The sequence below is a fragment of the Anolis carolinensis genome, unplaced genomic scaffold (assembly GCF_035594765.1).
Source record: "Anolis carolinensis isolate JA03-04 unplaced genomic scaffold, rAnoCar3.1.pri scaffold_10, whole genome shotgun sequence".
In the NCBI taxonomy this organism is placed as follows: domain Eukaryota; kingdom Metazoa; phylum Chordata; class Lepidosauria; order Squamata; family Dactyloidae; genus Anolis; species Anolis carolinensis.
This window is the reverse complement of record NW_026943821.1, coordinates 28,089,227-28,115,660: the sequence shown is the minus strand read 5'-3', so window position 1 is coordinate 28,115,660 and position 26,434 is coordinate 28,089,227. Positions and strand designations below refer to the sequence as shown.

At 43.0% G+C, this 26,434-nt stretch overlaps 1 protein-coding gene and 1 non-coding gene across 9 annotated transcripts; both read left to right on the top strand.

Annotated features, from left to right (window-relative positions):
* Positions 1–1,206: 1,206 nt before the first annotated feature.
* pum1 (pumilio RNA binding family member 1) lies at positions 1,207–25,966 on the top strand. 8 transcript variants are annotated; one of them, XM_062962336.1, is made up of 22 exons: positions 1,207–1,387; positions 7,701–8,074; positions 8,360–8,428; positions 8,879–8,984; positions 9,854–10,032; positions 10,660–10,826; positions 11,111–11,381; positions 11,869–11,962; positions 12,236–12,352; positions 13,058–13,209; positions 15,944–16,082; positions 16,252–16,395; positions 16,988–17,278; positions 17,363–17,599; positions 18,039–18,306; positions 19,041–19,170; positions 19,312–19,440; positions 20,345–20,482; positions 21,549–21,674; positions 21,856–21,977; positions 22,439–22,631; positions 24,131–25,966. In XM_062962336.1, the coding sequence occupies exons 2-22, from the start codon at positions 7,712–7,714 to the stop codon at positions 24,260–24,262; spliced, it is 3,567 nt and encodes a 1,188-aa protein (XP_062818406.1). In that variant the 5' UTR covers positions 1,207–1,387; positions 7,701–7,711; the 3' UTR covers positions 24,263–25,966. The 8 variants fall into 8 exon arrangements, with proteins under 8 accessions (XP_062818406.1, XP_062818400.1, XP_062818405.1 ...); XM_062962330.1 differs by having other exon boundaries at positions 19,312–19,446; XM_062962335.1 differs by having other exon boundaries at positions 8,876–8,984; positions 12,251–12,352.
* Positions 15,464–15,539, top strand: LOC134293888 (small nucleolar RNA SNORD103/SNORD85). The gene has a single exon (XR_010000862.1). It is a non-coding gene; the product is annotated as a small nucleolar RNA SNORD103/SNORD85 (small nucleolar RNA).
* Positions 25,967–26,434: the final 468 nt, after the last annotated feature.

Genomic DNA, 26,434 nt, shown 5'->3' with positions numbered 1-26,434 from the left:
TTTATGTTTAGTATGCACACTGAAGTGGATTATATGGCAGTGTGGAGTCAAGATAATCCAGTTCAAAGTAGATAATATAAGATTCTAAATGGGTTATATTGCTGTTTGGAAGGGCCTTGAGTCTACACTGCCATATAATCCAGTTAAAATCTGATAATCTGTGGAAGAGGCCTAAGTGAGGCCTAACTGTGCCTGTCCCCTGGGCTGAGTGATTTGCTAGGAGACCAAGTGGGCGGAGCTTAGCCTTCTAACTGGCAGCAATTGGATAAAAACAATTATTCCTCTCCCTCTAATTAGGACTTTATTTTTCTTTTCTTTTTGTTGTATCAACCTAGAGCCGTGGATGATGGGTTGTGTTGTCAAATTTCGAGATTGGGGGGCCTGTAGTTTTGTTGTTTTGTCCGCTGCCCTGATGCCATCACTCTTTTATATATATAGATTATATTATGTATTTCCTATGTAACTTCTTTCCCAGGAGCAGGCCTGCCCCTTAGGCCCAAGTGCCTGGAGTTCATCTCTGACTAGAACTGGGACTACTTATTATTATTATTATTATTATTATTATTATTATTATTATTATTATTATTATTATATGTACCTTCCATCCATTCCAGGAGCAGGCCTGGTGCCCCTGAGGCCCAAGCGCCTGGGTTTCGTTTCTGACTAGGACAGGGTTCATATCTGAATACCTAACTCTTCCCATTTGTGACATATCAATATTATTATTATTATTATTATTATATTTGCTATGTACCTTCCATCCACTCCAGGAGGAGGCCCAAGCGCCTGGCCTTCGTGTCTGAAGAGAGCTGGGCCTTATATTATTATTATTATTTTCCTATGAACCTTCTTTCCATTCCAGGAGCAGGCCTGCCCCTTAGGCCTAAGTCTCTGGGGTTCAAATCTGAATACCTAACTCTTCCCATTTGTGACATATCAATATTATTATTATTATTATTATTATTATTATTATTATTATTATTATTATTATTATTATTATTATTATTATTATATTTGCTATGTACCTTCCATCCATTCCTGGAGGAGGCCCAAGCGCCTGGGCTTCGTGTCTGAGGAGAGCTGGGCCTTCCTGTCAGTGCGCGCGCCTGCGCGTGAGCGAAAGAGCGAGCGAGCGAGCGAGGCCTGTGTGCCGGCGCCTACCCTTCCCAGGGTGCAGCGCGGCGCGGGGAGCCCCGAGCGGGCGGCCATGTTGTCGGAGTGAGAGGAAGGGGGAGCGGCAGGCAGGCAGGCAGGCAGGCGGGCGGGCGAGCGGGCAGGCGAGCGAGCGGGCGGGCGGGCAGGCAGGCAGGCAGTAGGCCGGCGGAGAGCGAGAGGAGAGGCCCGGGGAGGGGGCCGCTGCATCCGTCGCCATCGCGCCGCCCCGCCCGTGAGTACCGGGGCCGGAGCGGGCGCGGGCGGGAGGGGGGCGCTCGGGGAGCCCGGCCGAGGAGCCGTCTTGGGCGGGGAGCGGGCCGGGGGCGGGCGGCGGGGGCCGGGAGGCGTCCGGGCCCAGCCAGGCCTCTATTGTTGTTCCCGGAAGCGAAGGCCCAGGCCGCGAGGGAGCGAGGGAGGGAGGGAGGGAGGGCGAGCAGGCCGAGGATCGGGCCTCCGGGCTGGGCCTCATTGTCTCCCTTCGAGACGGGAGGGAACGAGGGGGCGGCGAGGGGAGGGGGCGGCGGCGGAGGAGGAGAACAGGCTGTAAACACGCCTAGGCCTCGCCTCGTTGCGGGCTCCTGCCCGGGCCTCTAGGCAGGAAACCCGAGTGGGGCGAACTTGGTGTGCTTCCCGGCCCCCTCCGCACGGATAGATGGGCTCGAACCCACACTGAACTGGGTTATCTGGCCGTGTGGACTCCGCAACACAGTTCAAAGCAGAGACCGTGTCTGATCTGCCTTGATAATCTGGGTTATGTGGCTGTGTGGAAGGGCCCTAAGGCTCCTTCAACACAGTTGTGTACACACTGAACTGGGTTATCTGGCAGTGTGGACTCTGGTAACCCAGTTCACAGCAGAGATTGTGTCTGATCTGCCATATTCTGGGGTATATGGCTGTATACAAACATCATTGAACTGGGTTATCTCCCAGTGTGGACTCAGACACACAGTTCAAAGCAGAGACCGTGTCTGATCTGCCTTGATATTCTGGGTTCTCTGGCTGTATGGAAGGGTCCTAAAGCTTCTTCCACACAGCTGTATACAATCAACACTGAACTGGGTTATCTGACAGAGTGGACTCAGCGCCCTAAGGCCCCTTCCACACAGCTGTGTACACACTGAACTGGGTTATCTGCCAGTGTGGACACAGGCAACCCAGTTCAAAACAGAGATCGTGTCTGATCTGCCTTGATATTCTGGGTTATCTGGCAGTGTGGACTCAGGGCCCTTCCACACAGCCATATAACCCAGATTATCAAAGGAGAATAACCCACACGGTCTGCTCTGAACTGCAATATATGGCAGTGTGCACTCAGATAACACAGTTCAAAGCTGATATTATGGGATTTTCTGCCTTGATACTCTGGGATATTAGGCTGTGTGGAAGGGCCCTTGGTTGTGTGGATATGTGTGTCTGGATGCTATATATTAATTGTGAAATCAGATTCAAAGTGGATCCATGCTCTAGCGTGGTGAGGCTTTAAGACTGATCCGGACCTTAGAGATGATTCATACAGTTGCCCCTGTCTTCTTAGTTTGTTGCTTCTTGTGTGCATTCAATCATGCCCGATTTATGGTGACCCTGTCATGGGATTGTTATGTTTCTTCGAGTTGTTACTGACTTGTGACAACCCTAAGGTGAACCTGTCATGGGGTTTTCTCAGCCGGCTTTGTTCAGAGGGTGCTGCCTTTTTCTTCTCTGAGGTGAAAGACTTGCTCAAGGTAATCCAGTGGGTTTCCATTGCAGAGTAGGGATTTGAACCCTGGTCTCCCGAGTTCTAATCCAGGGCTCAAGTCATTACATTATGCTGCCTGTCTAGTTTCATAATTCAAAACAAAAGTGCTCATTTAGGCAGTCCCAGGATACAGGTTGGGCATCTCTTATCCAGAGTCCTATTATTATTTCATGCACAAAATTATTTAAAATATGGTATATTGCATATCAGGCATGGGCCAACTTCAGCCTTCCCTCCAGGTGTTTTGGACTTCAACTCCCACAATTCCTAACAGCCGGTTAGGAATTCCGCAATCCATCTAGAGAGTCTGAAGTTGCCCACTGCTGGTTTCATCCTTTGTAGATTACTCGTTTTGTGTTCTCACAATAGTCATATTCCTGGTGCTATAGGCTACATTTCAAAGAGAGGAACTGGCAAAACTGCCTCTGAGTACAGTACTCCTTAACTTTAAAAAATCCTGTGACTGTCATGTACTCACCATTGGTTGACAGGGACTTGAAGATACACAGACACAGGATGATTGAGAGAGTATATTAACAGATCATTCTGGTTTAGCCGTGTAGAGTCCATAATCCTTACTGTGCCACTGAACAAATAAAAGTATTACCACAGTATGGATTTTGGGATAATATTGGAAAGCAGAAGAGGCCCGATTTAATGAGTAGGCAGAGATTGGCCATGTGTTTCATCCTGACAATAGTAATTTAGAAATCCTTAATTCAGAAGTAGTCCAATTTCTTGTGATAATGTAAATGTACTTTAGTTTTAAACTTGCAACAAGTGTATTCCTTGTTGCGCTTCCAGTGACCTGTCAAGATTGCTCTTTCGAGGATTTCCTTACTTATGCTAGAAGGAAGTTTTGAACTTTCTTAGATTGGTGTGAACATTTGTAAATAGTTACTAGTTTTGAGTCCCATGCCTGAAAAATAGTTGGATGCGTGATTGCACAAATATATGATCTTTTCTTTGATTCTGAGATGATCAGACAAAAGCATGTCTTTATCTAAATATTAATCCAAAAAACAGTGTGTCTTGTACGGTTAATTTTTACCACAATCCCTTTCTTACTTTACAACAACCCTGTGGGGCTGGGTAAGCGAAAAGAGACCATGCCTGGTGTTGTAATTACCCATTGAGGCTCAGAACTGATTTGATTTGGCTTGTGTCTGCTATTAATTTAACTATAACACCACATGGGCTCCTAGTTGTCTAGGGGACAATTTAATATAGTTGTGCAATAGCTAATATTTTTGTTGTACCAAGTAAGCTTAACCCTTATTGTTCAGTTTGTCCTCTCTGCTTGTAAAGTCTGTATGGGCAGCCACTCTGAAGTGAGACATGCTATTTTCACTCACTTACATTGAGATTGTCTTTGGGGTAGCCAAGTTGCCCATGTAGCGGTATAGAAAAAAAGTTCCAACTTTTTCGTTGTAAAATTGCAGTGTTTCACATTAACCCCAGAGTTCCTTAAAACTGTATCAGTACAACTAGTTGCTGGAGAGCAGTCTGGCTATAAGGACCTAGCTCCTCTATCCTCAACCAGAAGACCAGTCGAGAGAATTAGTATTTATAACACATTGGTTTTTAACTAATTGGAGACTTTATGTTGTCTTAAAGTAATTTTGCAAATAACCATAGAACTGTTTTTACTTCCATGCCTCCCCCTGCATAGCAGTGTGTTTGTTTATTAAAATCAATATCTTATCTTTGGATCTATAAGGTGTTGGATAATCTCTCCCTCCCCCCCCCCCCCCCCCGCCCAAACTGGGGCTCAAAAATAGCTTGTATTTCTGAATGCATTTGAAGTATGCTTTGGACTTCCTCACACTCCTGAGGATGTGATAGGGTGTATTTCATTTCGCTAGCTCTGAAATCCCAATATACTTTACTATCTATTCCATCTGCCATTTTTGCTGCTGTAGTGAGGGTTTGAGAATTGACCCTACCCAGTTATCATACCAGAGGAGGACTTTCTCCTTCCTGGGTTGTTGTATGGCTGTGTGGCCATGTTCCAGAAGCATTCTCTCCTGACGTTTCGCCCACATCTATGGCAGGCATCCTCAGAGGTTGTGAGGTATGGAGAAAACTAAGCAAAGAGGTTAATATATACCTGCACATTATATGAGTCGGTCAGTAGTGTTTGAAAATTGCTGTTTTCAGTGCTCCTTGAACATTATGGACAGCCATAGGAGGAGTATGCCGGAGAACTATATCCAGTGATGCACTAGCAGATGCATACTAACACAACACGATTTTCTCCCCCTTCCCTCTGTCCAGCAACCCCCCAGAATCAGATTTGAGGATCCACAGAGGACTGTAGAAGGAAGGGGAGATCTCCCCCTGCTGGTTCTCTTGATAGAAGGACCCCAGTTGCAGCAAAGGAGGTGAAAAGAGAAAGATCCTTTGTTCACTTTCTGCTTCCAGATAGCAGAAGCACTTCGAATACTAAAAAAAACAAAAAAACCCAAACCTCTTTAGAAAGGGAGTTCCAGTTTTTTCTTAGAATTTAAAATTCCATATCCTGAGTAACCACCTATGAAATTTTAGTGGATTTTGAAGTGGACTGTCTGAAAAAGATTCTAAGGTATATACTTAGGTTTGTGATTTATACTGATGGAGGCATTTTAATAGTTTGATAGCTTGGGGCCTTAACATCTACACTGGATCATCATGTTTCTAATTGTACACCTTTCAGATATGTTTTCTAGATCAGCTGCACATTCCTGATACATAAAATGGCATTTACATATTTGACATTGTTTGACATATGATGTAGCTTTAAGTTGTTTTCTTTCGCCAAGGTTTAATGCCATAAGAGTGCCCTCGCGTATAACATGTTTATTGTAAGCCTATTTTGCTTTGTAAGCTTGCCAATCCGATTGTGAGCATCTTCTAAAAATTGCTCTAACTAGAGAGAAGGTACTAGAAGATCGGTTTGATACTTTCTATAGCGAAGCCCAGGAGTCAAACACTATTCAAGGAGTTTTCTGTTTGGAAAGAAATTCTCTCCCTATCCCTCCAAGCATGTGATGATAAACTTCGATGGAACTGAATTTGTGAACCTTCCTTACCAGGAAAATTTGCCTGGTTCATTTGCTTCATGTGGCACAATAGGTATACCATTTATTGTCCCATAGCTTTCTAATATTTTTGTTATGATTTTGCTACATTGAGTATATCATTTCTAAACTATCTTGCAGATTTTGAAAAGGGGAAAACCGGTATACAGGCAGTCCCTGAGTTACAAACATCCGACTTGCGAATGACTCATAGTTAAGAATGGGGGTGAGAAAACAGGAAGTGATAGAAATCTCCCCCTAGGAAGGGAAATTCAGTCCTGAAAGAGCAGGGAGCTGTTCAGGAGACGGGTTTGCAGAGTGTTTCTGTTCCACCCAGTATCTCCCTTTCTTTTCCTGGGTGAAATACATACTTGCGGCACCCTATGTGTCCAGCTGATCTTCCTCTTGTGTTGTGTGCATGTCTCTTGTGTTGTGTGCAGGAAGGGAGGTGCAGAGAGGGAGGCAGAAACGTGGCACACAGGAAAAGGAACCCAATCTGCTGGACTAGGGATGTGGTAGGCTTGTGGGGCTAGTTCCTCCTCCCCTTCCAGTTTGCTACATGTTTCTGTTCGTCTCAGTATCTTCCTTTGCGTAGCCAAAACAAATCTTTATGGCATGCAGGAAGAGGACAAGGAAGAGGGACAAAATCCACAGGGTAAGTGAACTGGTGTGCAAGCCAGCTCCTCCTCTTCTCTCTGGGACCAGAGCTGTGGTGCCCCATTCTCCCGCTAGAGATTTTTATAGTACTTTCATAGGGAACTGTGCTCATTAGTCTACACCACCTGACATTAATTGCCAGTATCCCGCCCAGGTACTAACCAAGGCTGACCCTTCTTAGTTTCCAAGATCAGACAGATCGGGTGTTTTTAAATTATTCAGGTTCTGCTTGAGCGCTGCTTCATTGTTGTGTGTCTTTGTGCTTAGTTCAGCTGAAAACAAAAAAGCTTCAATTAAATAAGTTTAGCTGAAGAATTTAAGAAACATCACACACTTTATATCACTTGCAGCTTATACTCTGATGGCTTCTGTACGTATCTTTAAAATTAACTTTTGCAACAACGAGAGTGGGTAGTTGGCACTGGAAAACATAACTGCATCTCGCCTTGCCTCCTGGGTTGTGGTATCTCTCAGTGATGCTTGTGACACTGACAATGTAGTGGGACCGTGACTGCTCCTCCTCTGGTCTGCTTTAACGTAGTCTGAAGGCAAATGCTTTCAGTTTGTTTGTCTTGATTTTACAACATGTAAATATTTACGTAGTGTGTATGTGTTTGGGTCTGGAAGTGCTTGCTACGATATACTTTTCAGAATGTTTGGCGAGAATGTAAACCAGAATCATGGAAATACAGTATCATGGAGTTCTTTCTCTTGTGTCACTTGTATCGTGATCTTCATAGAAGGCTTCTTAAACCATCAGTCATTTTATGTTTAGGAGGAATGCCCAAATATCATGCCTTTCCTTTTTTCTAACACAAAAATTTATTATAGAAATTACAGCTATTTTTTTTTGCTTAGAGTATTGGGGTCACAAGTTATAATTGTATGGTTTTAATATACTTATGTTAATTATATGTTTAGAGTGTGTTTGGGCCATATTGAATTGTATGGGTTTTACTGTGAATTCTGTTGACAGCAGCAATAGAGTTGATTTGGTTTTTTGAAAAACTAATAAGTAAGTAAGTAGATCTCATTTGTGTCCTGGACATGAAAGAATGATTTCAACGAAGTCTTTTGAATCTGTATCTCCGTAGGTATTGGTGGAATGAGCGTTGCGTGTGTTTTGAAGAGAAAAGCAGTGCTCTGGCAGGACTCCTTCAGCCCTCACCTGAAACACCATAGTCAAGAAGCAACTAATCCCAACATGCCTGTTGTTTTGACATCTGGAACAGGGTCCCAGGCTCAGCAACAGCCAGTTGCAAACCAGGTCCTTGCGGCAGGGACCCACTCTAGCCCTGTCCCTGGATCCATAGGGGTCGCAGGCCGCTCCCAGGACGATGCCATGGTGGATTACTTCTTTCAGAGGCAGCATGGAGAGCAGCTTGGGGGAGGCGGAAGTGGTGGAGGCAGCTATAATAACAGCAAGCATCGGTGGCCGACCGGGGATAACATTCACGCTGAACATCAGGTAAACACTTACATATTTCAGGTGAGCAAATGAGCCTAGCAAGCCTGTGAATATTTGTATTATCTCTGAGCTTTTATTCATCACTTCTTGAGCTTCTAATGCATATTCCCTAGCACAGGGCTGCCTGTGTGTGTCCTTATAAAAATCTGTTTGTATAGCCTTGATGTGTCTTTTAATACTTTTGTCCATGTCAGATGCACCTATTTTTTTGTTATTTTTGAATATTTGTTCTATTTTTATTGTTTACTTTGTCCAACTAATAAGAAACCTTTGAATGTTTCATAGGTTCGATCTATGGATGAATTAAATCATGATTTTCAAGCACTTGCTCTGGAAGGAAGGGCTATGGGAGAAGTAAGTGAAAAATTTCCTCTTGTGTCTATATCTTGATCTTCTTGATTTTACTGTATTTACTTGGCCCAACATTTAGTACTTACTAGTCAGTGACTTGACAAGCTCTCAGGCAGATAAACTTTTTTTCTGAAGACCGCTGCTTTGAGTCTCTGTTAAGAGAGAAAACGTGGCATATAAATATAATAATATTATGTTAGTTACCTACTGGGGTGAGTCTACTGTCCTTCATTCTTGGAAGTATTGCTGGCATAGGAGAAAGCAATAATAATGTATTTTCTTCCTTTAACAATAAGTCTTGCATATATTTTTCCACATCTATTCATCTATGCATTTCAGATCCCATTATGCTAGTTCAGTATATTAGAGATAGAGAAAGACATTGTGCTGACATTTGAGCTTATATTTGTAAAACAGCAATTTGTAATACCTTCTTTAACTATTTTATAGCAGCTATTGCCAGGGAAGAAATTTTGGGAGTCGGATGATTCAACCAAAGATGGACCAAAAGGAATATTTTTGGGCGATCAGTGGAGAGACAGTGCGTGGGGCACATCAGGTACTTCAGCTTACCGTAACTGAAAAGCATTCAAAACAATCTGTTTTCTCTTACTTAGAACTGTCTCCTTCTCACAGATCTTGTGGCAAAAGCATTTTGGGAAAAGTCATAAATGGAATGTCAAAATAATCGTAAAGTTAAATATTTTAAAATACCGTAGTTACATGTAAAATAAGGACTCCCACAGACTTTACTGTGTGGGCATGGAATAGAATTGAGGCTAAAGCTTTCTCTGACCACACGAACTGCATCTATCTCTCAGTTGCTTTAATAGGACTGCTGATCCTTACGTGCAGCTCAAAACAACCAACTTATTCATTAATTGTGTCAGAAGCAAACCAAGGGTACAGTTGTAATGTGTTAAAGACACAAACACGCAAGCAAAGTTAAAAACTTGGCATGATACTAAATGTCCTTTGACCAGAAGCTGGCCACTAGGAGTGAGTGCCTCTGGTGTGGCTGTGAGCAGGTCCTCTGCTGTGCATGGGGCAGGGCTCAGGCCGCATTGTAGTTTGCTCTTTACTGCTCTCGGCACCACTTTGCCAGAATTCTAGTCTCTGTGTATTGGCGAAGGATTAAGAAGTGGGTCATTATAGATGGGTGTGTGTGGTTCTCCTATTAACAACGGCCTGCAAGATTCCTTTGGTGTCTTGAATTCATCAGCTATCCGAATATTTGTTTACATACTGTGGTTTCGTGATGTCCATGGCGAAGTCCATTCTGTTTTGCAGAGATTGCGAAACCGACTTTCCTCAAACGGGAAGCAATTTCATATTTGAGAAACGAGGGGCCTCCATGTTGCTGCTGATACTGTTTTTCTAATCAAATATTGTAAAAGACAAGTGAGGTTCTATGTCTTTCTGTTGCAGATCATTCTGTTTCCCAACCAATCATGGTTCAGAGAAGACCTGGCCAGGGTTTCCATGTGAACAGTGAGGTTAACTCAGTGCTGTCGCCACGATCAGAAAGCGGTGGGCTTGGAGTCAGCATGGTGGAGTATGTGCTGAGCTCATCCCCTGGGGATTCTTGCCTCAGAAAAGGAGGATTTGTAAGTATACCAGATTGTACGTGTCTCTTCTAAGCATGATGTGCTGCACTGCTGAAACAGATTGCTGCATTTCAGCACTGGAAGAGTTCAGTCTTACGATAATCTAAATTCCAAAAAAGATAATGAAAATATAGGAAAGCTTATTTAATAGTAGAGGATGGGAAGAGTTGCCCAGAAGTGAATGCCCAGCCATATTTTCAATACAGACTTTAAAAAACTGGTTGTACACATTATAGTTTGCTTTGATACTAATAATAATAATAATAATAATAATAATAATAATAATAATAATAATAAATTTAGTTCTTACCCACCTCTCCTCGTGGCTCAAGGCAGGTTACAGAACAATGAAAACACATAAGCACAGCAAAACCACCACAAATACACATACAGTAGAGTCCCGCTTATCCAACCTTCTCTCATCCAACATTCGGTATTATCCAGCTTAAGCGGCTGAGAGGGGGAAAGGAAAGGGACTGAGGCTGTTAGGAATGATGGGAGTTGCAGTCCAAAACACCTGGAGGAAGAGCCCAAGTTGGCCCCTGCCTGAGCTAAAAGATAAGTTGTCTGTGTCTGTTTGTGCATAATTTGCCATTAAAACAGTGAGCATTACTCCATTTTCAATAGGGGCCAAGGGATGCGGAAAACGATGACGGCGATAAAGGCGATAAGAAAAACAAGGGCACTTTCGATGGCGATAAATTAGGTGATTTGAAGGAAGAGGTAGACGTAATGGACAAGGCCAATGGTTTACCTGTACAAAATGGCATCGATGCGGACACAAAAGATTTTAGGTATGTGTGTCCCAATATACGGGTTCCTTATGCTTGGCTACGTTGTGCAATAGAGAGTGAGTGGGAGGCATGGAAGGAGCCCACCGTGCATGGCTTTTTGTATGTGCTCATACAAAAAAAGAAATCTAGCGTATAATATTTAGAAGCACAGGATGATGAACACATACGATTGAAAGCAGGAGCCAGTGCTTTAAAACGCTTCATAATGTGATAAGATAAATATGAAGGTAACAAACCGTTCTTTCCAAATGATTATGTTTTGATGGTACATTTTCCCCTTATAGCCGGACTCCTGGCAATTGCCCGAACTCTGCAAACGACGTGGACCTTTTGGGGCCAAACCAGAATGGGTCCGAGGGCTTGGCGCAGCTGGCGAGTACTAACGGAGCAAAGCCCGTGGAGGATTTCTCAAACATCGAGTCCCAGAGCGTCCCGCTGGATCCCATGGAGCATGTCGGAATGGAGCCGCTCCAGTTTGATTACTCTGGCACTCAGGTGCCCGTGGACTCGGCGGCAGCAACCGTGGGCCTGTTTGACTACAATTCTCAACAACAGGTAGGTCTTACATTTATTCATATGGAGGCCTTTCAAACCCAATTCTAAAGTGTTTGCTTTGTTTTCTTACCTGTGCATAAGACACTTCTGCACCTGCAAGTAGACCAGTTTTGCCCATGCCTGAGCTAGACTGTTTTCTTGGGTGAAATTCTAAAAAAATATATAGTTCAACTCTTTCATGACTGTCACTCAGAGGCCCCCAAAGTGATTAATAGACTGATCAAAGGGGAGAAGAAGGTGGCCATTATGGAAGTAAATAAAGCCTCTTAAGGTTTCTGAAAGTTGAAGATCTGCAAGCAGACGGATCTGTGAGGTCAGGAAGGAATGCATGGGAAAGTTAGCAGCATTAGGATGTTGCAGGGTAGAATTGTCCACCCCTCCTTTTCAAAATTAGGATTCTGTCCCAGTCTGCACACATTTAGTCCCTTGCGAAAAATCTCTTACTCTTTCAAAATAAGATTTTGAAATACACTGTCTTTGATTTCAGTTGTTCCAAAGACCAAATGCACTTGCTGTTCAGCAGCTGACAGCAGCCCAGCAACAGCAATATGCATTGGCAGCTGCTCATCAGCCACACATAGGTAAGTTCTTTGGTAATAATAATAGAAGTAATTTTTAAAAATCCTTTTGCATGCCACTCTTGTTGTTTTTTTTTATCCCTCGTGATATATAAACTAGTTAATAGGCCAAAGGCTGCAGTCACCTTTTTTTTTTTCCTTTTGAGGAGCACCTGTCAGGCTTTGAATGCTCTTAACCTATTGCATGATATTTAGTTGATGGAGTCCTCCGCTCCGTCCTGTACAAACACGTTGTGTTAGGGCTGCAGTTCTAGTCAAGTTTGTTTTTACTGACAGGTATGTTTTCAGCAGGTTTAGCTCCTGCTGCCTTTGTGCCCAACCCGTACATCATCAGCGCCGCTCCGCCGGGAACGGACCCCTATGCGGCTGGGCTCGCGGCGGCTGCAACATTAGGTGAGGTGCCTGTAAAGGTTGGATTTCACTTTGACATCAACGGATTGCATGTGTAAGCGCGTGCTGCTCCTAGGAAGGCAGTTATATCACCTTTCGTATCTGTATCCATTCCAAAACTCTTGTCTGTAGATGCCTAGGACTGCGTCTACTATTGTCCTAGTTGGTTTGGCTGCTAAAGGTCACGCGAGTCCTAATCTGAAACTTCCAGAAGGGCGTTGTCGAAGGCTCAGGGTTGTTGTGCATTTTCCGGGGTGTACGACATGTTCCAGTAGCACTCTCTCCTGACGTTTTGCCCACATCTATGGCAGGCATCCTCACAGCCTCAGGCCCTTTCCTTTTCCCTTAAGCGGCTGAGAGGGAAAAGGAAGGGGCCTGAGGCTGTGAGGATACCTGCCATAGATGTGGGCAAAACGTCAGGAGAGAGTGCTCCTGGAGCCCTTTCAGAAGGGTACCAAGAATTTTGTAGATTTTGAAATTTGTTATGTGACAGAGGATGGCATTCCTCAACCCCCAACATCGCCCTTGTTCTTAAAAATGCGCATAATGGAAGTTGCATCTTTTGCTAGTCTCCTCTCCCTGCTGCTTGCTTGCGCTAGCAATAAGTCCAAAAACATGAGGTTCTTGTTCTCTTCTTGGAGGATTCATTACATGCCTGTATGTATGTAGCCAGCAGAAGACAATGTCCATTCTCTACTGATATTTTAGGGCCTGCAGTTGTCCCCCATCAGTACTACGGAGTGGCTCCCTGGGGAGTCTATCCTGCCAGTCTCTTCCAACAGCAAGCCGCCGCTGCCGCCGCTGCCTCCAATTCCTCCAATCAGCAGACCAGTCAACAGACTCAGCAAGGACAGCAACAGGTGAGCAGCCGCTCTTGGCTTTGCGCACATACAGAGATGTACAACAGTGCTTAAAGGTACAGCCCTCAATAATAATAATAATAATAATAATAATAATAATAATAATAATAATAAAAACTTTATTTATACCCCGCCACCATCTCCCCGTGGGGACTCGGGGCGCCTCACAACGTTACAAAAGTAACAGCACAAATACATTAAACAATATACACAGTTTAAAACACAAGAAGATGATAAAACAGAAGTTAAAACAAAGGTTTATATAACAGTAATAATATCAAACAACCACCAATGCAAATCCGTCAACTTCAAAGGTGGGGGGACGACTATAGCAGCAATATAAGATAAAATCATTAGATTAAAATACCCCGATGAAAGGAGCCTAATAACATTCAGGATAGAATTATAATGAGGCTGGTCATCCGATGGCTGTTTCTCCAAAGGCCAGCCCAAACATCCAGGTTTTCAAGTGTTTCTTAAAGGATGGTAGGGAGGGCGCCAACCTAATCTCCCTGGGGAGGGAGTTCCAGAGCCGGGGGGCCACAGCCGAGAAGGCCCTCTCTCTCGTCCCCACCAGACGTATCTGTGAGGAAGGCGGAAGCGAGAGGAGGGCCTCCCCGGAAGATCTCAGAGAGCACGTAGGTACATAGGGGACGATGCGGTCACGAAGATAGGCAGGTCCTGAACCGTTTAGAGCTTTATAGGTAATAACCGAAAGTAGTTGCCGACATTACAAAATAAAGTGATCACCACACAATTAAAATGTTAAAACGTAATGCAAAGCAGTGTGTCCCATAAAAGGAATAACTGTTTGTAAATAGTCACATTTTAATCTGTTATTGAAAAAAAATATGTTTGTTTTGAGATGGATGGCTAGCAGCATAGCATAGACCTCTTCATGAGATGTGTGTATACAGTAGAGCAGGGGTCCCCAAACTTTTAAAACAGAGGGCCGGTCCACAATCCTTCAGACTGTGGAGGGGCCAAATTATCATTTGGGAAAAAAACCGAACATAATCCTATGCACACTGCACATGTCTTATTTGTAGTGTAAAACAACAACAACAATGAAAGAACAATACAATATTTAAAAATGAAAACAATTGTAACCAACATAAACCTATCAGGATTTCAATGGGAAGTGTGGGTCTGCTTCTGGCCAATGAGATAGTCAAGTTAATTAGGATTGTTGTTGTTGTTGTGTGCCTTCAAGTCATTTCAGACTTTGGGCGAGCCTAAGTCTAAAATTATTTATTTATTCATTTACTACATTATTACATTTATATCCCGCCCTTCTCACCCTGAAGGGGACTCAGAACAGCTGTATGTACATACAGCATATTATATTATTAGCATAACACAATATTAGCATTATATATTACTATATTGAACTATACCACTAAACTGTAATATTATATGTAATATATATCATATAATTAATATTATTATATTGTATTATTAGTATTATATTGTATAACATTATAATATTATCAATATTATATGTGTATACAATATATTATTTAAATGATATAAAAATATTATATTATAAAACTGAGGGCAGGGGCCAGGTAAATGACCTTGGAGGGCCGCATCCGGCCCCCGGGCCTTAGTTTGGGGACCCCTGCAGTAGAGTCTCTCTTATCCAACATAAACGGGCTGGCAGAATGTTGGAGAAGCGAAAATGTTGGATAATAAGGAGGGATTAAGGAAAAGTCTATTAAACGTCAAATTACGCTATGATTTTACAAATTAAGCACCAAAACTTTATGTTTTACAACAAATCAACAGAAAAAGCCGTTCAATACATGGTAACATTATGTAGTAATTACTGTATTTACGAATTTAGCACCAAAACTTTGCAATGTATTGAAAATGTTGACTACAAAAACACTGACAACTAAAAGGCAGACTGAGTTGGATAATACAGAACGTTGGATGAGCGAAGGTTGGATAAGCGAGCCTCTACTGTAGTTTTGATACCCAGACGCCAAACACGATGCGTAGATGTGACATAACGAGACTGTTTTATTTATGGAGCGTCTCCATGATCAAACAAAGCAAATTATCACTGTGTCTGTGTTTATATTCATATTTAACATTTACAGCAGCAGAGTCGTGATCTCAGCCTTACAAACAGATTTATTGCCTAGGTTTTCTCTCATTTCTGGCCTTGAATGTGGCCTCCATGCAAAGGGCTTAAAGCCGTGGATCACGCTTGCAGGTGTGGAGATGGTTTTTTAGTTGTCTTCAAAGGTCTGGCGATGATGACACTCTTGCCCTCACTGAGAACGCTGTTCCGTATTGATGATCCTCTTATGTGCTGAGCTAGACCTTTGACACAGATTGTTGTGACAGTGTTAGGTGGTAGGATTGTATTCCTCTGCCCGTTGATGTCTCAAAGGTAGTGTATATCCTTAGAAATATATTTTGATAGCCAAGAGACCGTTCCATTGCAATTGCAAGGAAAGGGAAAAGGAACAGGAAGGGGCCGGAGGCTGTTGGGAATTGTGGGAGTGAAGTCCAAAACACCTGGAGGGACAAAGATAGCACATGCCTGTTACAGTGTATCAAGATGTAGGTAAAAGATTACGGGTAGATACATCTGAAAGGCATTCTTTTTTGGATGGTTACCATGATCAGTTTTGTAGTTGTCATGGAGAACCACATTGTCGGACCCTGTGGCCCACGAACTGAAGGAAATGCAGCTGTTCTCTTTGTTTTCTGTGTTTCTAAGGTTCTCCGCGGAGGAGCCAATCAGCGTCCTTTGACACCAAATCAGAGCCAGCAGGGCCAGCAGACCGATCCCTTGGTGGCTGCCGCAGCGGTCAATTCCGCTCTTGCTTTTGGACAAGGGCTGGCCGCTGGGATGCCAGGTGGGCATTTCTGTTTGGTTTCAGCAGCACATTGGGGTGGAAGGAGGAGAGTGTTGCATTGATGGAATCACAAAGCTGATTTGAATGCTGTCCTCTAGGGCAGCAGAGGACATAGAGATGAACTGCTGTGTTAGTTCTCCTGTGTAGCTACTTATACTTCTTCTCTTAGGTTATCCCGTGCTGGCGCCGGCAGCGTACTACGACCAAACAGGTGCTCTTGTGGTGAATACCGGGGCCAGGAACGGCCTGGGAGCCCCCGTGCGGCTGGTGGCCCCTGCGCCCGTCATCATCAGTTCCTCAGCAGCACAAGCAGGTAGGTTTCTTCACATCGTGCGGGCTAACTGTAATTCCATGAATTGTTACTAGTTTAACTGCACACTTTCACGATATGCACAGTTTCATTTTGTGTATCAGAGAGCTGGCAGAGATTCTGTCGGGGTTTAAATTCTTGTCAAATGGGAAGGATCTTAATGGAGATGGCAGTACATTGACTAGATTCAGGAAGGCATCAAGCAGGAATACCTAGATCAGCATTACTGGTTCCTAACTGTTTTATCAGTAGCAATAATACAATACTGAAACTAACAGAAAAAATTTGAAAGTAACTGTAAAGTTAGTTCAACGTTATCATTCCAAAGCGTGTTCCAAAGCTCAAAATTTCTTTGAAGGCACTTTGTTCTTTAATTTTAGGAGTGCATTTTTCTTTGAACTTTTGACTGCTGTTGTCGTTGTTGTTTTTAAGCAAACTACTTCTGGCAAACCCTGAAGCCTGCTCTCCACAGAGTAGAGCTTGCTAACTAAAAAACAATGTCGTGAATTAAACTATCTGGTGAGAAAGCCCTCTAAGCTTTGTGATTTTCCCCCTTTTCTTTACCCTTTTCTCTCTTTCTGATTTGTTTTTACAGCAGTGGCAGCAGCAGCTGCTTCCGCAAATGGGGCTGCGGGTGGTCTTGCCGGGACAACCAACGGCCCCTTTCGCCCCCTCGGGACTCAGCAGCCGCAGCCCCAGCAGCAGCCCACCAGCAACTTGGCTTCCAGCTCCTTCTACGGCAACAACTCCATAACTAACAATTCCCAGAGCAGCTCACTCTTTTCTCAGGGCTCTGCCCAGCCTGCCAACACTTCCCTTGGCTTTGGGAGCAGCAGTTCCCTTGGTGCTACCCTGGGGTCTGCACTGGGAGGCTTTGGAACCGCAGGTAGGACTCACAAACGGCCATCGTGTCCCTTTCCCGTTGTTTGAATGTTTCATGCAGTGAGACATCCCCTCCTTCCTCTTTCAGTTGCAAACTCTAACACAGGCAGCGGCTCTCGCCGAGACTCCCTCACAAGCAATAGCGACCTGTACAAGAGGACCTCTAGCAACTTGACTCCTATCGGACACAGTTTTTACAACGGCCTTGGGTTCTCCTCCTCCCCGGGGCCTGTGGGCATGCCTTTGCCTAGTCAGGGACCCGGCCATTCCCAGACTCCGCCACCATCCTTGTCTTCTCATGGATCATCTTCGAGCTTAAATCTTGGTAAGGAGTTGTTGCCTGTTATTGCGATGAGCAATGTTTGTGGCACCCGAAATTCACCAGCCATCGTGTTAGGTGCCTGTGCGGATGGGATGCTGGTGATTGTGTTGTGGAGGAACTCTCACAAGTTCTGTGGCTGAATGGGTGAAGGCGCTGTAAGTGTTTGGCCAAAATTCAAACCGCTTGAGCGGCTGAGGGGGAAAAGGAAGGGGCCTGAGGCTCGAATCGTGGGAGGTGAAGTCCAAACACCTGCCGGGAGGGCCGAGGTTTGCCCATGCCTGCCCTAGACTTCTCCATGGATCTTATCAAAATCCAAAACATGCCCTGGATCTAGTGTTCCGTCTCGGTGATAGCTTGGGCAGTGTCGTTCCTTTTAAAATCTCTTACCTGCTTCTTAATAAGACATGTTATTGTTTTCTTTTTTTAATAAAATTATCCCCAGGAGGTCTGACGAATGGAAGTGGCCGGTACATCTCTGCGGCTCCTGGAGCGGAAGCCAAGTACCGCAGCGCCAGCAGCGCCTCCAGCCTCTTCAGCCCCAGCAGCACGTTGTTTCCTTCCTCGCGCTTACGCTACGGCATGTCCGACGTCATGCCCTCCGGCCGCAGCCGGCTGCTCGAGGACTTTCGGAATAACCGGTATCCCAACCTACAGCTGAGAGAAATCGCCGGGCATATCATGGAGTTCTCCCAGGACCAACATGGATCTAGGTGAGATGATACAACTAATAGAACACTACGGAATTAATCTTCGCTATGCCTGTCAAAAATCAATATTAAGTTCCTAAGAATTGTAAAGCGCAATAGTATAAATTTCTTAGTTAACCAAAATATCACGGTGAATGTAATTTACAAATGAACGTTCATATTTATGGGTTGTTGTGAATTTTCCGGGCTGTATGACCATGTTCCAGAAGCATTTTCTCCTGACATTTTGCCAACATCTATGGCAGGCATCCTCAGAGGTTGTGAGGTCTGTTGGAAATTGGGCAAATGGAGTGTATGTATATCTGTGGAATGGTGCCCAGGGTGGGAGGAAGAACTCTTGGTCTGTTTGAGGCAAGTGTGGATGTTGCAATTAGCCAGCTTGATCAGCATTGAAAAGCCTGGCAGGTCACTGGAGACAGTGTTATTCCAAGCAATGGAGTCAGGGCGGTGCCTTACCAAGATACAGATCTCAGTATCCCACGACACTGAGCCGTGGCAGTTAAAGTTCTGTCAAACTGCATTAATTCCGCCATGCAGACGCACTTGCAGAACTCATTATACTCTTTACATAGGCTTCTGGAGTCAGAACATATGAGTCACTGTTTCTGTCATGCATATTACAGAGTCTTCTAAGAATTTGAATATGTACTAAATACTCTCAAATCATGACAGTAAATAAAGAGCAACGTTCAGAAGACAGGGGAAAACTCGTTCTTTTAAACTTGGAACCCTTGCAGGTTCATCCAACTTAAACTGGAGCGCGCCACCCCAGCTGAGCGTCAGCTTGTCTTCAACGAAATCCTACAGGCAGCTTATCAGCTGATGGTTGATGTGTTCGGAAACTACGTCATCCAAAAGTTTTTTGAGGTGAGTTTTGTTTGCATTGTTTGCTGCTCCTAAATCTCATTTTCGTTTCTTGGTTTTTTTTAAAGAAGACTTGCACCTTAAATTAACAGGATAATATCTGCTTTGTGGGGTTGTAATGGATGTGTTATTTCCGCTTCCTAGTTTGGTAGCCTGGAACAGAAGCTGGCCTTGGCAGAGCGTATCCGTGGCCACGTCCTCTCCTTGGCTTTGCAGATGTACGGCTGCAGAGTTATACAGAAGGCCCTTGAGTTTATCCCTCCAGACCAGCAGGTAATTGTAAGTTTCCACTTTAATTTTACTTCTTGATGTTTGTTGTTTTCAAATTAAATTACGTTGTGTTTTGTCCTTGTGAATTTCCTTTCGTCTGTATGGTGCGTGTATTCTGTTGTGAATGTACAAATAGTGATACACCTTAGGGAGAAACTGAACCAGGGATACTTGACCAAGAGAATGAGTTTCCAGATCTGTTCTTTCAGCAACCAGGACACGAAAGCAATGTTGGGCGAATGGGCTTCGTAACAAAAGACCCTCCCCAGAGCAGAGTAACGCAAATGAAATTCTTTATACTTCCTCCTTTGCTTCCTTGCTGGGCTTCTTTCTCATGCAGATAAACGGCTTCACTCTGACAGAGCCTCCTCTCCCACCGAGCTTACACAGGAGCTTTACACACAGCAGCCTTCACACTGGAGCTTCACACACGAGGCCTTCAACATGTGGCTTCTCTCACCGAAGCTTCTCATGCCGAGGCCTCTCTCACACCAAGGCCTTCTCATACTGAAGCCTACTAACACTGAGGCCTACTTGCAGCTCTTTTGTGTTTTGGAGATGAAAAGGAAATAAAACAAGGCTTCTCCTTCCTGTCTTTGAAGCCAGGGTTGATTCATAAAGATGGAGTTTTCGAGGGACCAGGTTAGTGGTATAACCACACAGCTTTCAAATAGAAGGTTCACTCCTGTTTGTGGCACCTTTAGTTTGAAGCGCAAGGGAGCAAATGATGGGACAGGCACCTGCCTGAGACTGCGGAGTATCATTGCTATACAAAACGGGCCGTGCTGGCCCAGATTAACAAGTAGTTTAAACGGGTATCAAGCGGCTGTCTGAGTTCTTGAAGTGCGACGATGCTTGCCGGCTGTGATTCTGGTGGTGCTCTCTCTCTCCTTCCCCACCCCCATAGAATGAGATGGTCCGGGAACTGGACGGCCACGTGCTGAAGTGTGTGAAGGACCAGAATGGGAACCACGTTGTGCAGAAGTGCATTGAGTGTGTGCAGCCCCAGTCGTTGCAGTTTATCATCGATGCGTTTAAAGGGCAGGTAAGTGTGCTTGTGTCTGCCAGGCAAGGAGGTGAAGGTGTTAGTTTTCCAAGTTCATCTTAATTGTTGCTGCTTGTGATTTAAATGCTTTCCTTTCCCTTTGAAAGGCACAATAATTGCAACGTCCCCTTTGTCTACTGTTGTGTTGTAATGTTTTGGCTGCTAAATGAGTCTGGAATATATGGCAGCACTATAACATCCAGTTATTGGTGCATGTTACAGCACTCCTTTTTGGCTTGCAAAATTTCCTCCAAATTTTGAACAAGATAAAAGGAGAGATTATGCAGAAATTCCGTTTATAGATTTACTCTTGGCCTCCAAGTAAAACTGCATTACATTTGATGGCATGTTATACGCTAGTAAATATGGGAATGTACCATATATACTCAAGTATATGATGAGTCTTTCAGTCCTCTTTTTAGGCTGAAAAAGCCCTCTGCTTATACTTCAGTCAAGGTTATTTATTATTTACTCTATTATTATTACTATTATTACATTTACATTATTTTACTCTATTATTATTACATTTATTGTTTTTCTCTATTGTTATTACATTTATTCTTTTATTCTATTTTATTATTATTTTATTACCTTTATTATTTTACTCTATTATTACATTTATTATTTTACTCTATTATTATTGCATTTATTATTTTACTCTTATTTTTATTGCATTTATTATTTTACTCTATTATTGGAAGGATACGTAAGCACATTTACATCGAAGAAGTTTAGAATAATGGTTTAATCAGAATTGGACAGTCTTATCTTAATTACAGGTTTTTAAATAAATATTCAAAATAATTTAACCTACTGAAACCTCAATTAATGTAATTTTATTGGTATTTATTTTTATTTTGAAATTTACCAGTAGCTCCTGCATTTCCCAGTTTTTTTGTGGTAAAATTAGGTGCGTTGGCTTATATTCAGACCGGCTTATACTTGAGTATACGCGGCAGTTTTTAAACGGTTTTAATGTGTCACACAGTGTTTCAGTTGTCGGGTTTTTGTTTTCAAAAACGGCTGTTTTGAGCGAAGGATGTCCCCCGTCCTTTCTCCATCGCAGGTGTTTGCCTTGTCGACTCACCCGTACGGCTGCCGCGTCATTCAGAGGATCCTGGAGCATTGCCTTCCCGAGCAGACTCTGCCCATCCTGGAGGAGCTTCACCAACACACAGAGCAGCTCGTGCAGGTCTTCTCCCTTGATATTTCCCCCTCTGCCTGTCTCTCTGTTTGGTGGGGGGGCGGGGGGGTTAGTTACGTTTGCTGTGCATGTAATTCTACTTTTTTGTGGGAAATTGTGGTGCAAAAGCTGTAATTAAATAAGAATTAATTTAATTTTGGGGGATGTGACTCTGTTATGTGCCCAACAGGATCAGTACGGGAACTATGTCATCCAGCATGTGCTTGAACATGGGCGGCCTGAAGATAAGAGCAAGATTGTGGCAGAAATTAGAGGCAACGTACTCGTACTCAGTCAGCATAAATTTGCCAGGTGCTGTGCTTTCCTTGTTGTTTATCTTCCTAATCACTGTCAGATTGCGGAAAGATGGTTCACCATTGGCTGAATTCATGGGAAGAGTCCATGCAGAGTAGCCAAAATAAAATTACACTGGGTTTCTGTGAGTTTCCAGGCTGTCTGGCCATGTTCCAGAAGCATTCTCTCCTAATGTTTGGCCCACATCTATGGCAGTCATCCTCAGAGGTAGTGAGGTGTGTTAGAAACTGGGCAAGTGGAGTGTATGTATATCTGTGGGAGAAAGAACTCGTGTCTGTTGGAGGCAAGTGGGAATGTTGCCATTGGCCACCTTGATTAGCATTTAATAGCCTTTCGGCTTGAAAGCCTGGCTGCTTCCTGCCTGGGGTAATCCTTTATTGGGAGGTGTTAGCTGGCCATGATGTTTTCTTGTCTGGAATTTAAATAACCTGCACCCCCTTTCTTTCCATTTTTTTCAGCAATGTTGTGGAGAAATGTGTGACCCACGCTTCCCGCACTGAGCGCGCCATGCTCATCGACGAGGTGTGTACTATGAACGACGGCCCTCACAGTGCCTTATACACCATGATGAAAGACCAGTACGCCAACTACGTGGTGCAGAAAATGATTGATGTGGCCGAGCCGGCGCAAAGGAAGATCGTCATGCATAAGGTAAGCCACATGGGTCTGGGTTTGCCATTGGCCATGTCGTGAGAGCAGGAAAAAGAGGGCGGGAGAGAGAGAGAGAGAGAGAGAGCAAGTGGACTGTTGTTGCAATTGTGCAGTCACTTGAGTCGTGAAAAATTACGTGCATGCCTGCATTACTGTGATGAAACTTGATGGAACCAATGCCTTTATTTATTTATTTATTTATCTAATTATTTATTTGCGACATTTATATCCCACGCTTCTCACCCCGAAGGGGACTCAGGGTGGCTTACAAGTTATACGTACACATACAATTTATTATATTATTAGCATAGCACAATATAAGCCTTATATATTACTGTACTGTGCTATACCACTATACTGCAATATTATTAGTAATATTACATGTAATATATAATATACAATTGTAATAGTGTATTATTATTATATCGTATTACATTATAATATTATTATCAACATTATAAGTACATACAATATATTATATTATTACTATAGCATAATATTAGTATTATATATTATTACCATATATACTCAAAGATAAGCCGCGTTTTTCAGTCCTTTTTTTGTGTTGAAAAAGCCTCCCTCTGCTTATAATGCTTGCAATATATGATATAATTTTCTCCCTTACCAGTATGTTTACATTTCCAAAGCCTCCCTCCCTCTTAACCAAGGGAATGTTTTGAAAAGGGAAAGGAGGGGGAGAGCGGCCTTGCAAGTCAGGAAGAAGAAAATACAGATATCTATTAATCTTCTAAAAGCATTTTCCCCTGAAATATTTGTTAATCTCTCCTACAGCTATATAGGCATTTCCCCTTGCAAGCCTTGCAATCCCTATATACCTAATATATCTGTATTTATCTATATACATTCATATTGTTTTTGTTGACCCTGCTTTTCCACCTACAGAGCTAGCTTACTGTTTTTCTTTGAAATGTGGTAAATATTCAAAAAATTTAACCTCCTGATACCTCAATATAATTTTATTGGCATCTATTTTTATTTTGAAATTTACCAGTAGCGGCTGCATTTCCCACCCTCAGCTTGTACTTGAGTCAATAAGTTTTCCCAGTTTTTTTCTGGTAAAATTGGGTGCCTCGGCTTATATTCGGGTCGGCTTATATTCGAGTATATACGGTGTATTATATTGACACAGGAGACATGATGGAATGATATTATATGATATTATTACTGCTGTATTAACTCCTGTTTTATTGTCTTACTGTGATTTATTTTTTGTATAGTGTGCAATGTATTTATGCTGTTGTTTTTGTAAATTATGCTGGTCGGGCCTTGCCCCATGTGAGCCCTTTATGACGCAACATGGCAAGTTTATGCTTGACTCTGCTGAAAAGAGTAAAGTATTAGTGTTCCCCCCCCCCCCTTTTGCAACTGTGCAAAGTTATTGTGTCTTTGTTGGACTAGACTGTGTGTTGAAGCACAACACATGGTGTGCGCCTGCCTGTGTGCCTCCCGCCCCTAAACGTGGTGCTCTCCCCTTGCAGATCCGGCCACACATTGCCACTCTCCGCAAGTACACCTACGGGAAGCACATCCTGGCCAAGCTAGAGAAGTATTACATGAAAAACGGGGTCGACCTGGGGCCCATCTGCGGACCACCCAACGGTATCATTTGAAGCCACGCGCGACGTACAGAAAAGAATCGCCAGCGACCACCTGGAATTGACAACCAGCAACCTGTCATCTTCCGCGACACATTTCGAAAGCGTTCACGGTTGCGCAACGTAGACCCGGAACTACCAAAAGAGAAAGGAAGTCAAAAAAGACCATTTGTAAAGTTCTTTTAATTTTATTCAGTATGACATGTACTAATTATTTTTAAATCCTTACTGGCCCTGCTGTTTTCAGTGGTGTATAGAATTCTTGTACATAGGCAACACAGGTGTGTACATGGAAAAGCCACACTTTTGTCCACTGGTGTAACTATTTCAGATACTTTCAAGGTGGCTCGTTTGAGAGTTTTAAAAAAACAAAAACAAACCGATCTTAAACTAACTTCTCTCTGCCTTCAAGGAGGAGAGCTTTTTGGAAACACGCGTTTTGTTCTCTTTTAACCAGACGCTCAAAAGAGACGCTTAAAAATTGGACACTGTTTGTAAACTTTGAAGAAGAAAACCCAATTTGCTAAAGCTTCAATTAAAAGTGAGTTTTTAAGTTTCAGAAACTTTTACAATTCCTTTTTCCTTGTATACGGTGGGAGAGAACGGGGCGTCGCAAGCAGTCCTCCTGCACCGCACACCGGGAGTTGTGAGGAGTTGTGAGGAGTTGTGAGGGAGGAAGGTGTGCGGTCGCTGCTGCTGCTGCCGCCGGCTCCAGTTCTGCTAACAAGGAGGCATTTTTTAATTATTATTTAGCATGTAGAGAGAGGAAAAAACCCAATTAACTTTGGTCTTGCTTCTATAAATATATAGTGTATACTTGGTGTAGACTTTGCATATATAAAAGAAATTTGTAGTATTCTCTTGTTTTGATGTCTAATCTGTATCTATAATGTACCCTAGTAGTGGAACATACTTTTGATTGTACAATTGTACATTTGTAAACCTCTGTAATGTAAATGTGGAAAAGTTTGAATCAGCATAAACCCATTTTTGGTAAGGAAATAAATTTAGGCAACCCTGTGCATTTCAGTGTATATTCACCCCCCTTTTATGGTCGTAGTGTTGTATATTGTAAATTGTAATTTCAACCAGAAGTAATTTCTTTTTTTTCACTCCCTTTGGGAGGAACTGTTCTCTTTATACAGCCTGATTGATGTTTCAAAGAATGCTTGTTTTTTTAATTTGTCACCTAGTCGAGAGAGTAGCGATCCTTTCTAAGTGTTCTACACAAATTACTATTCGGTTCGATGACAATAGTGTTTTATTTGACTCTTTTAAAAAATGAAAAAGAAAAGTAATGTTTTACTTACTTACTTTGTGGCAGTAAAAAAAAACCAGAAGTGGAGAAAAGTCCATCTCCTCCCCCGAGTATTCCTTTCCGATCAGAGTCCCTCTTCCACCTTGTAAAGTGTGAATCACTTTGCCTTTTTGTACAGAAGAAAAAACTGTATTTTGCATTTTGTCTACTTGTAAGTGAATGTAACATACTGTCAATTTTCCTTGTTTGAATATAGAATTGTAACACGACACGGTGTACATTTACAGAGCCTTGTGTATATTTCCAATGAACCTTTTTGCAAGCACACTTGTAACCATATGTGTATAATTAACAAACCTGTGTATGCTTATGCCTGGGCAACTATTTTTTGTAACTCTTGTGTAGATTGTCTCTAAACAACGTGTGATCTTTATTTTGAAAATACAGAACTTTGGAATCTGGGGGTTGTGTTTTCATTTTGGATATTTTCAATATAGTGCACCAGGACAAAATATCCTCACGGGTTGTCTGTCTTTCTTTCTCACTTGGCAGTTCGTTCTCGTTCGTGTTCTCTCTCTCTCTCTCTCTCTCTCTCTCTCTCTCTCTCTCTCTCTCTCTCTCTCTCTCTCTCTCTCTCTCTACATTATTGGCATCTCACCTTTCTCCCTGAACTGGGACTCAAGGTAGTTAAGAAGCACATATGTTTATGATGCCAAAGTAAACATCGGTTATTACAGTACAACCCGACTCTTTGTGGCGTTCTCAACCTGATTCTTCATTGTGGTTTCTGTGAAATCGCACAAATCCTTAGGCTCCAGTTATTGCCTCGAATTCTATCTGAATATGGAGCTCTAAGAAGAGCCTCCCTTGGAAGAGAGACACTGAAGAAAGGCCTTTCTGGCATCAACAAGCTGGATCTTGCTCAGAGA

Coding starts and splice junctions, on each gene's coding strand:
- pum1 (XM_062962329.1), top strand. CDS start 7,712: ATGAGCGTTGCGTGTGTTTTGAAGAGAAAAGCAGTGCTCTGGCAGGAC. Junction 10,827..11,110: donor GCGGACACAAAAGATTTTAG/GTATGTGTGTCC, acceptor TTCCCCTTATAG/CCGGACTCCTGGCAATTGCC. Junction 17,279..17,362: donor GGGAGGCTTTGGAACCGCAG/GTAGGACTCACA, acceptor TTCCTCTTTCAG/TTGCAAACTCTAACACAGGC.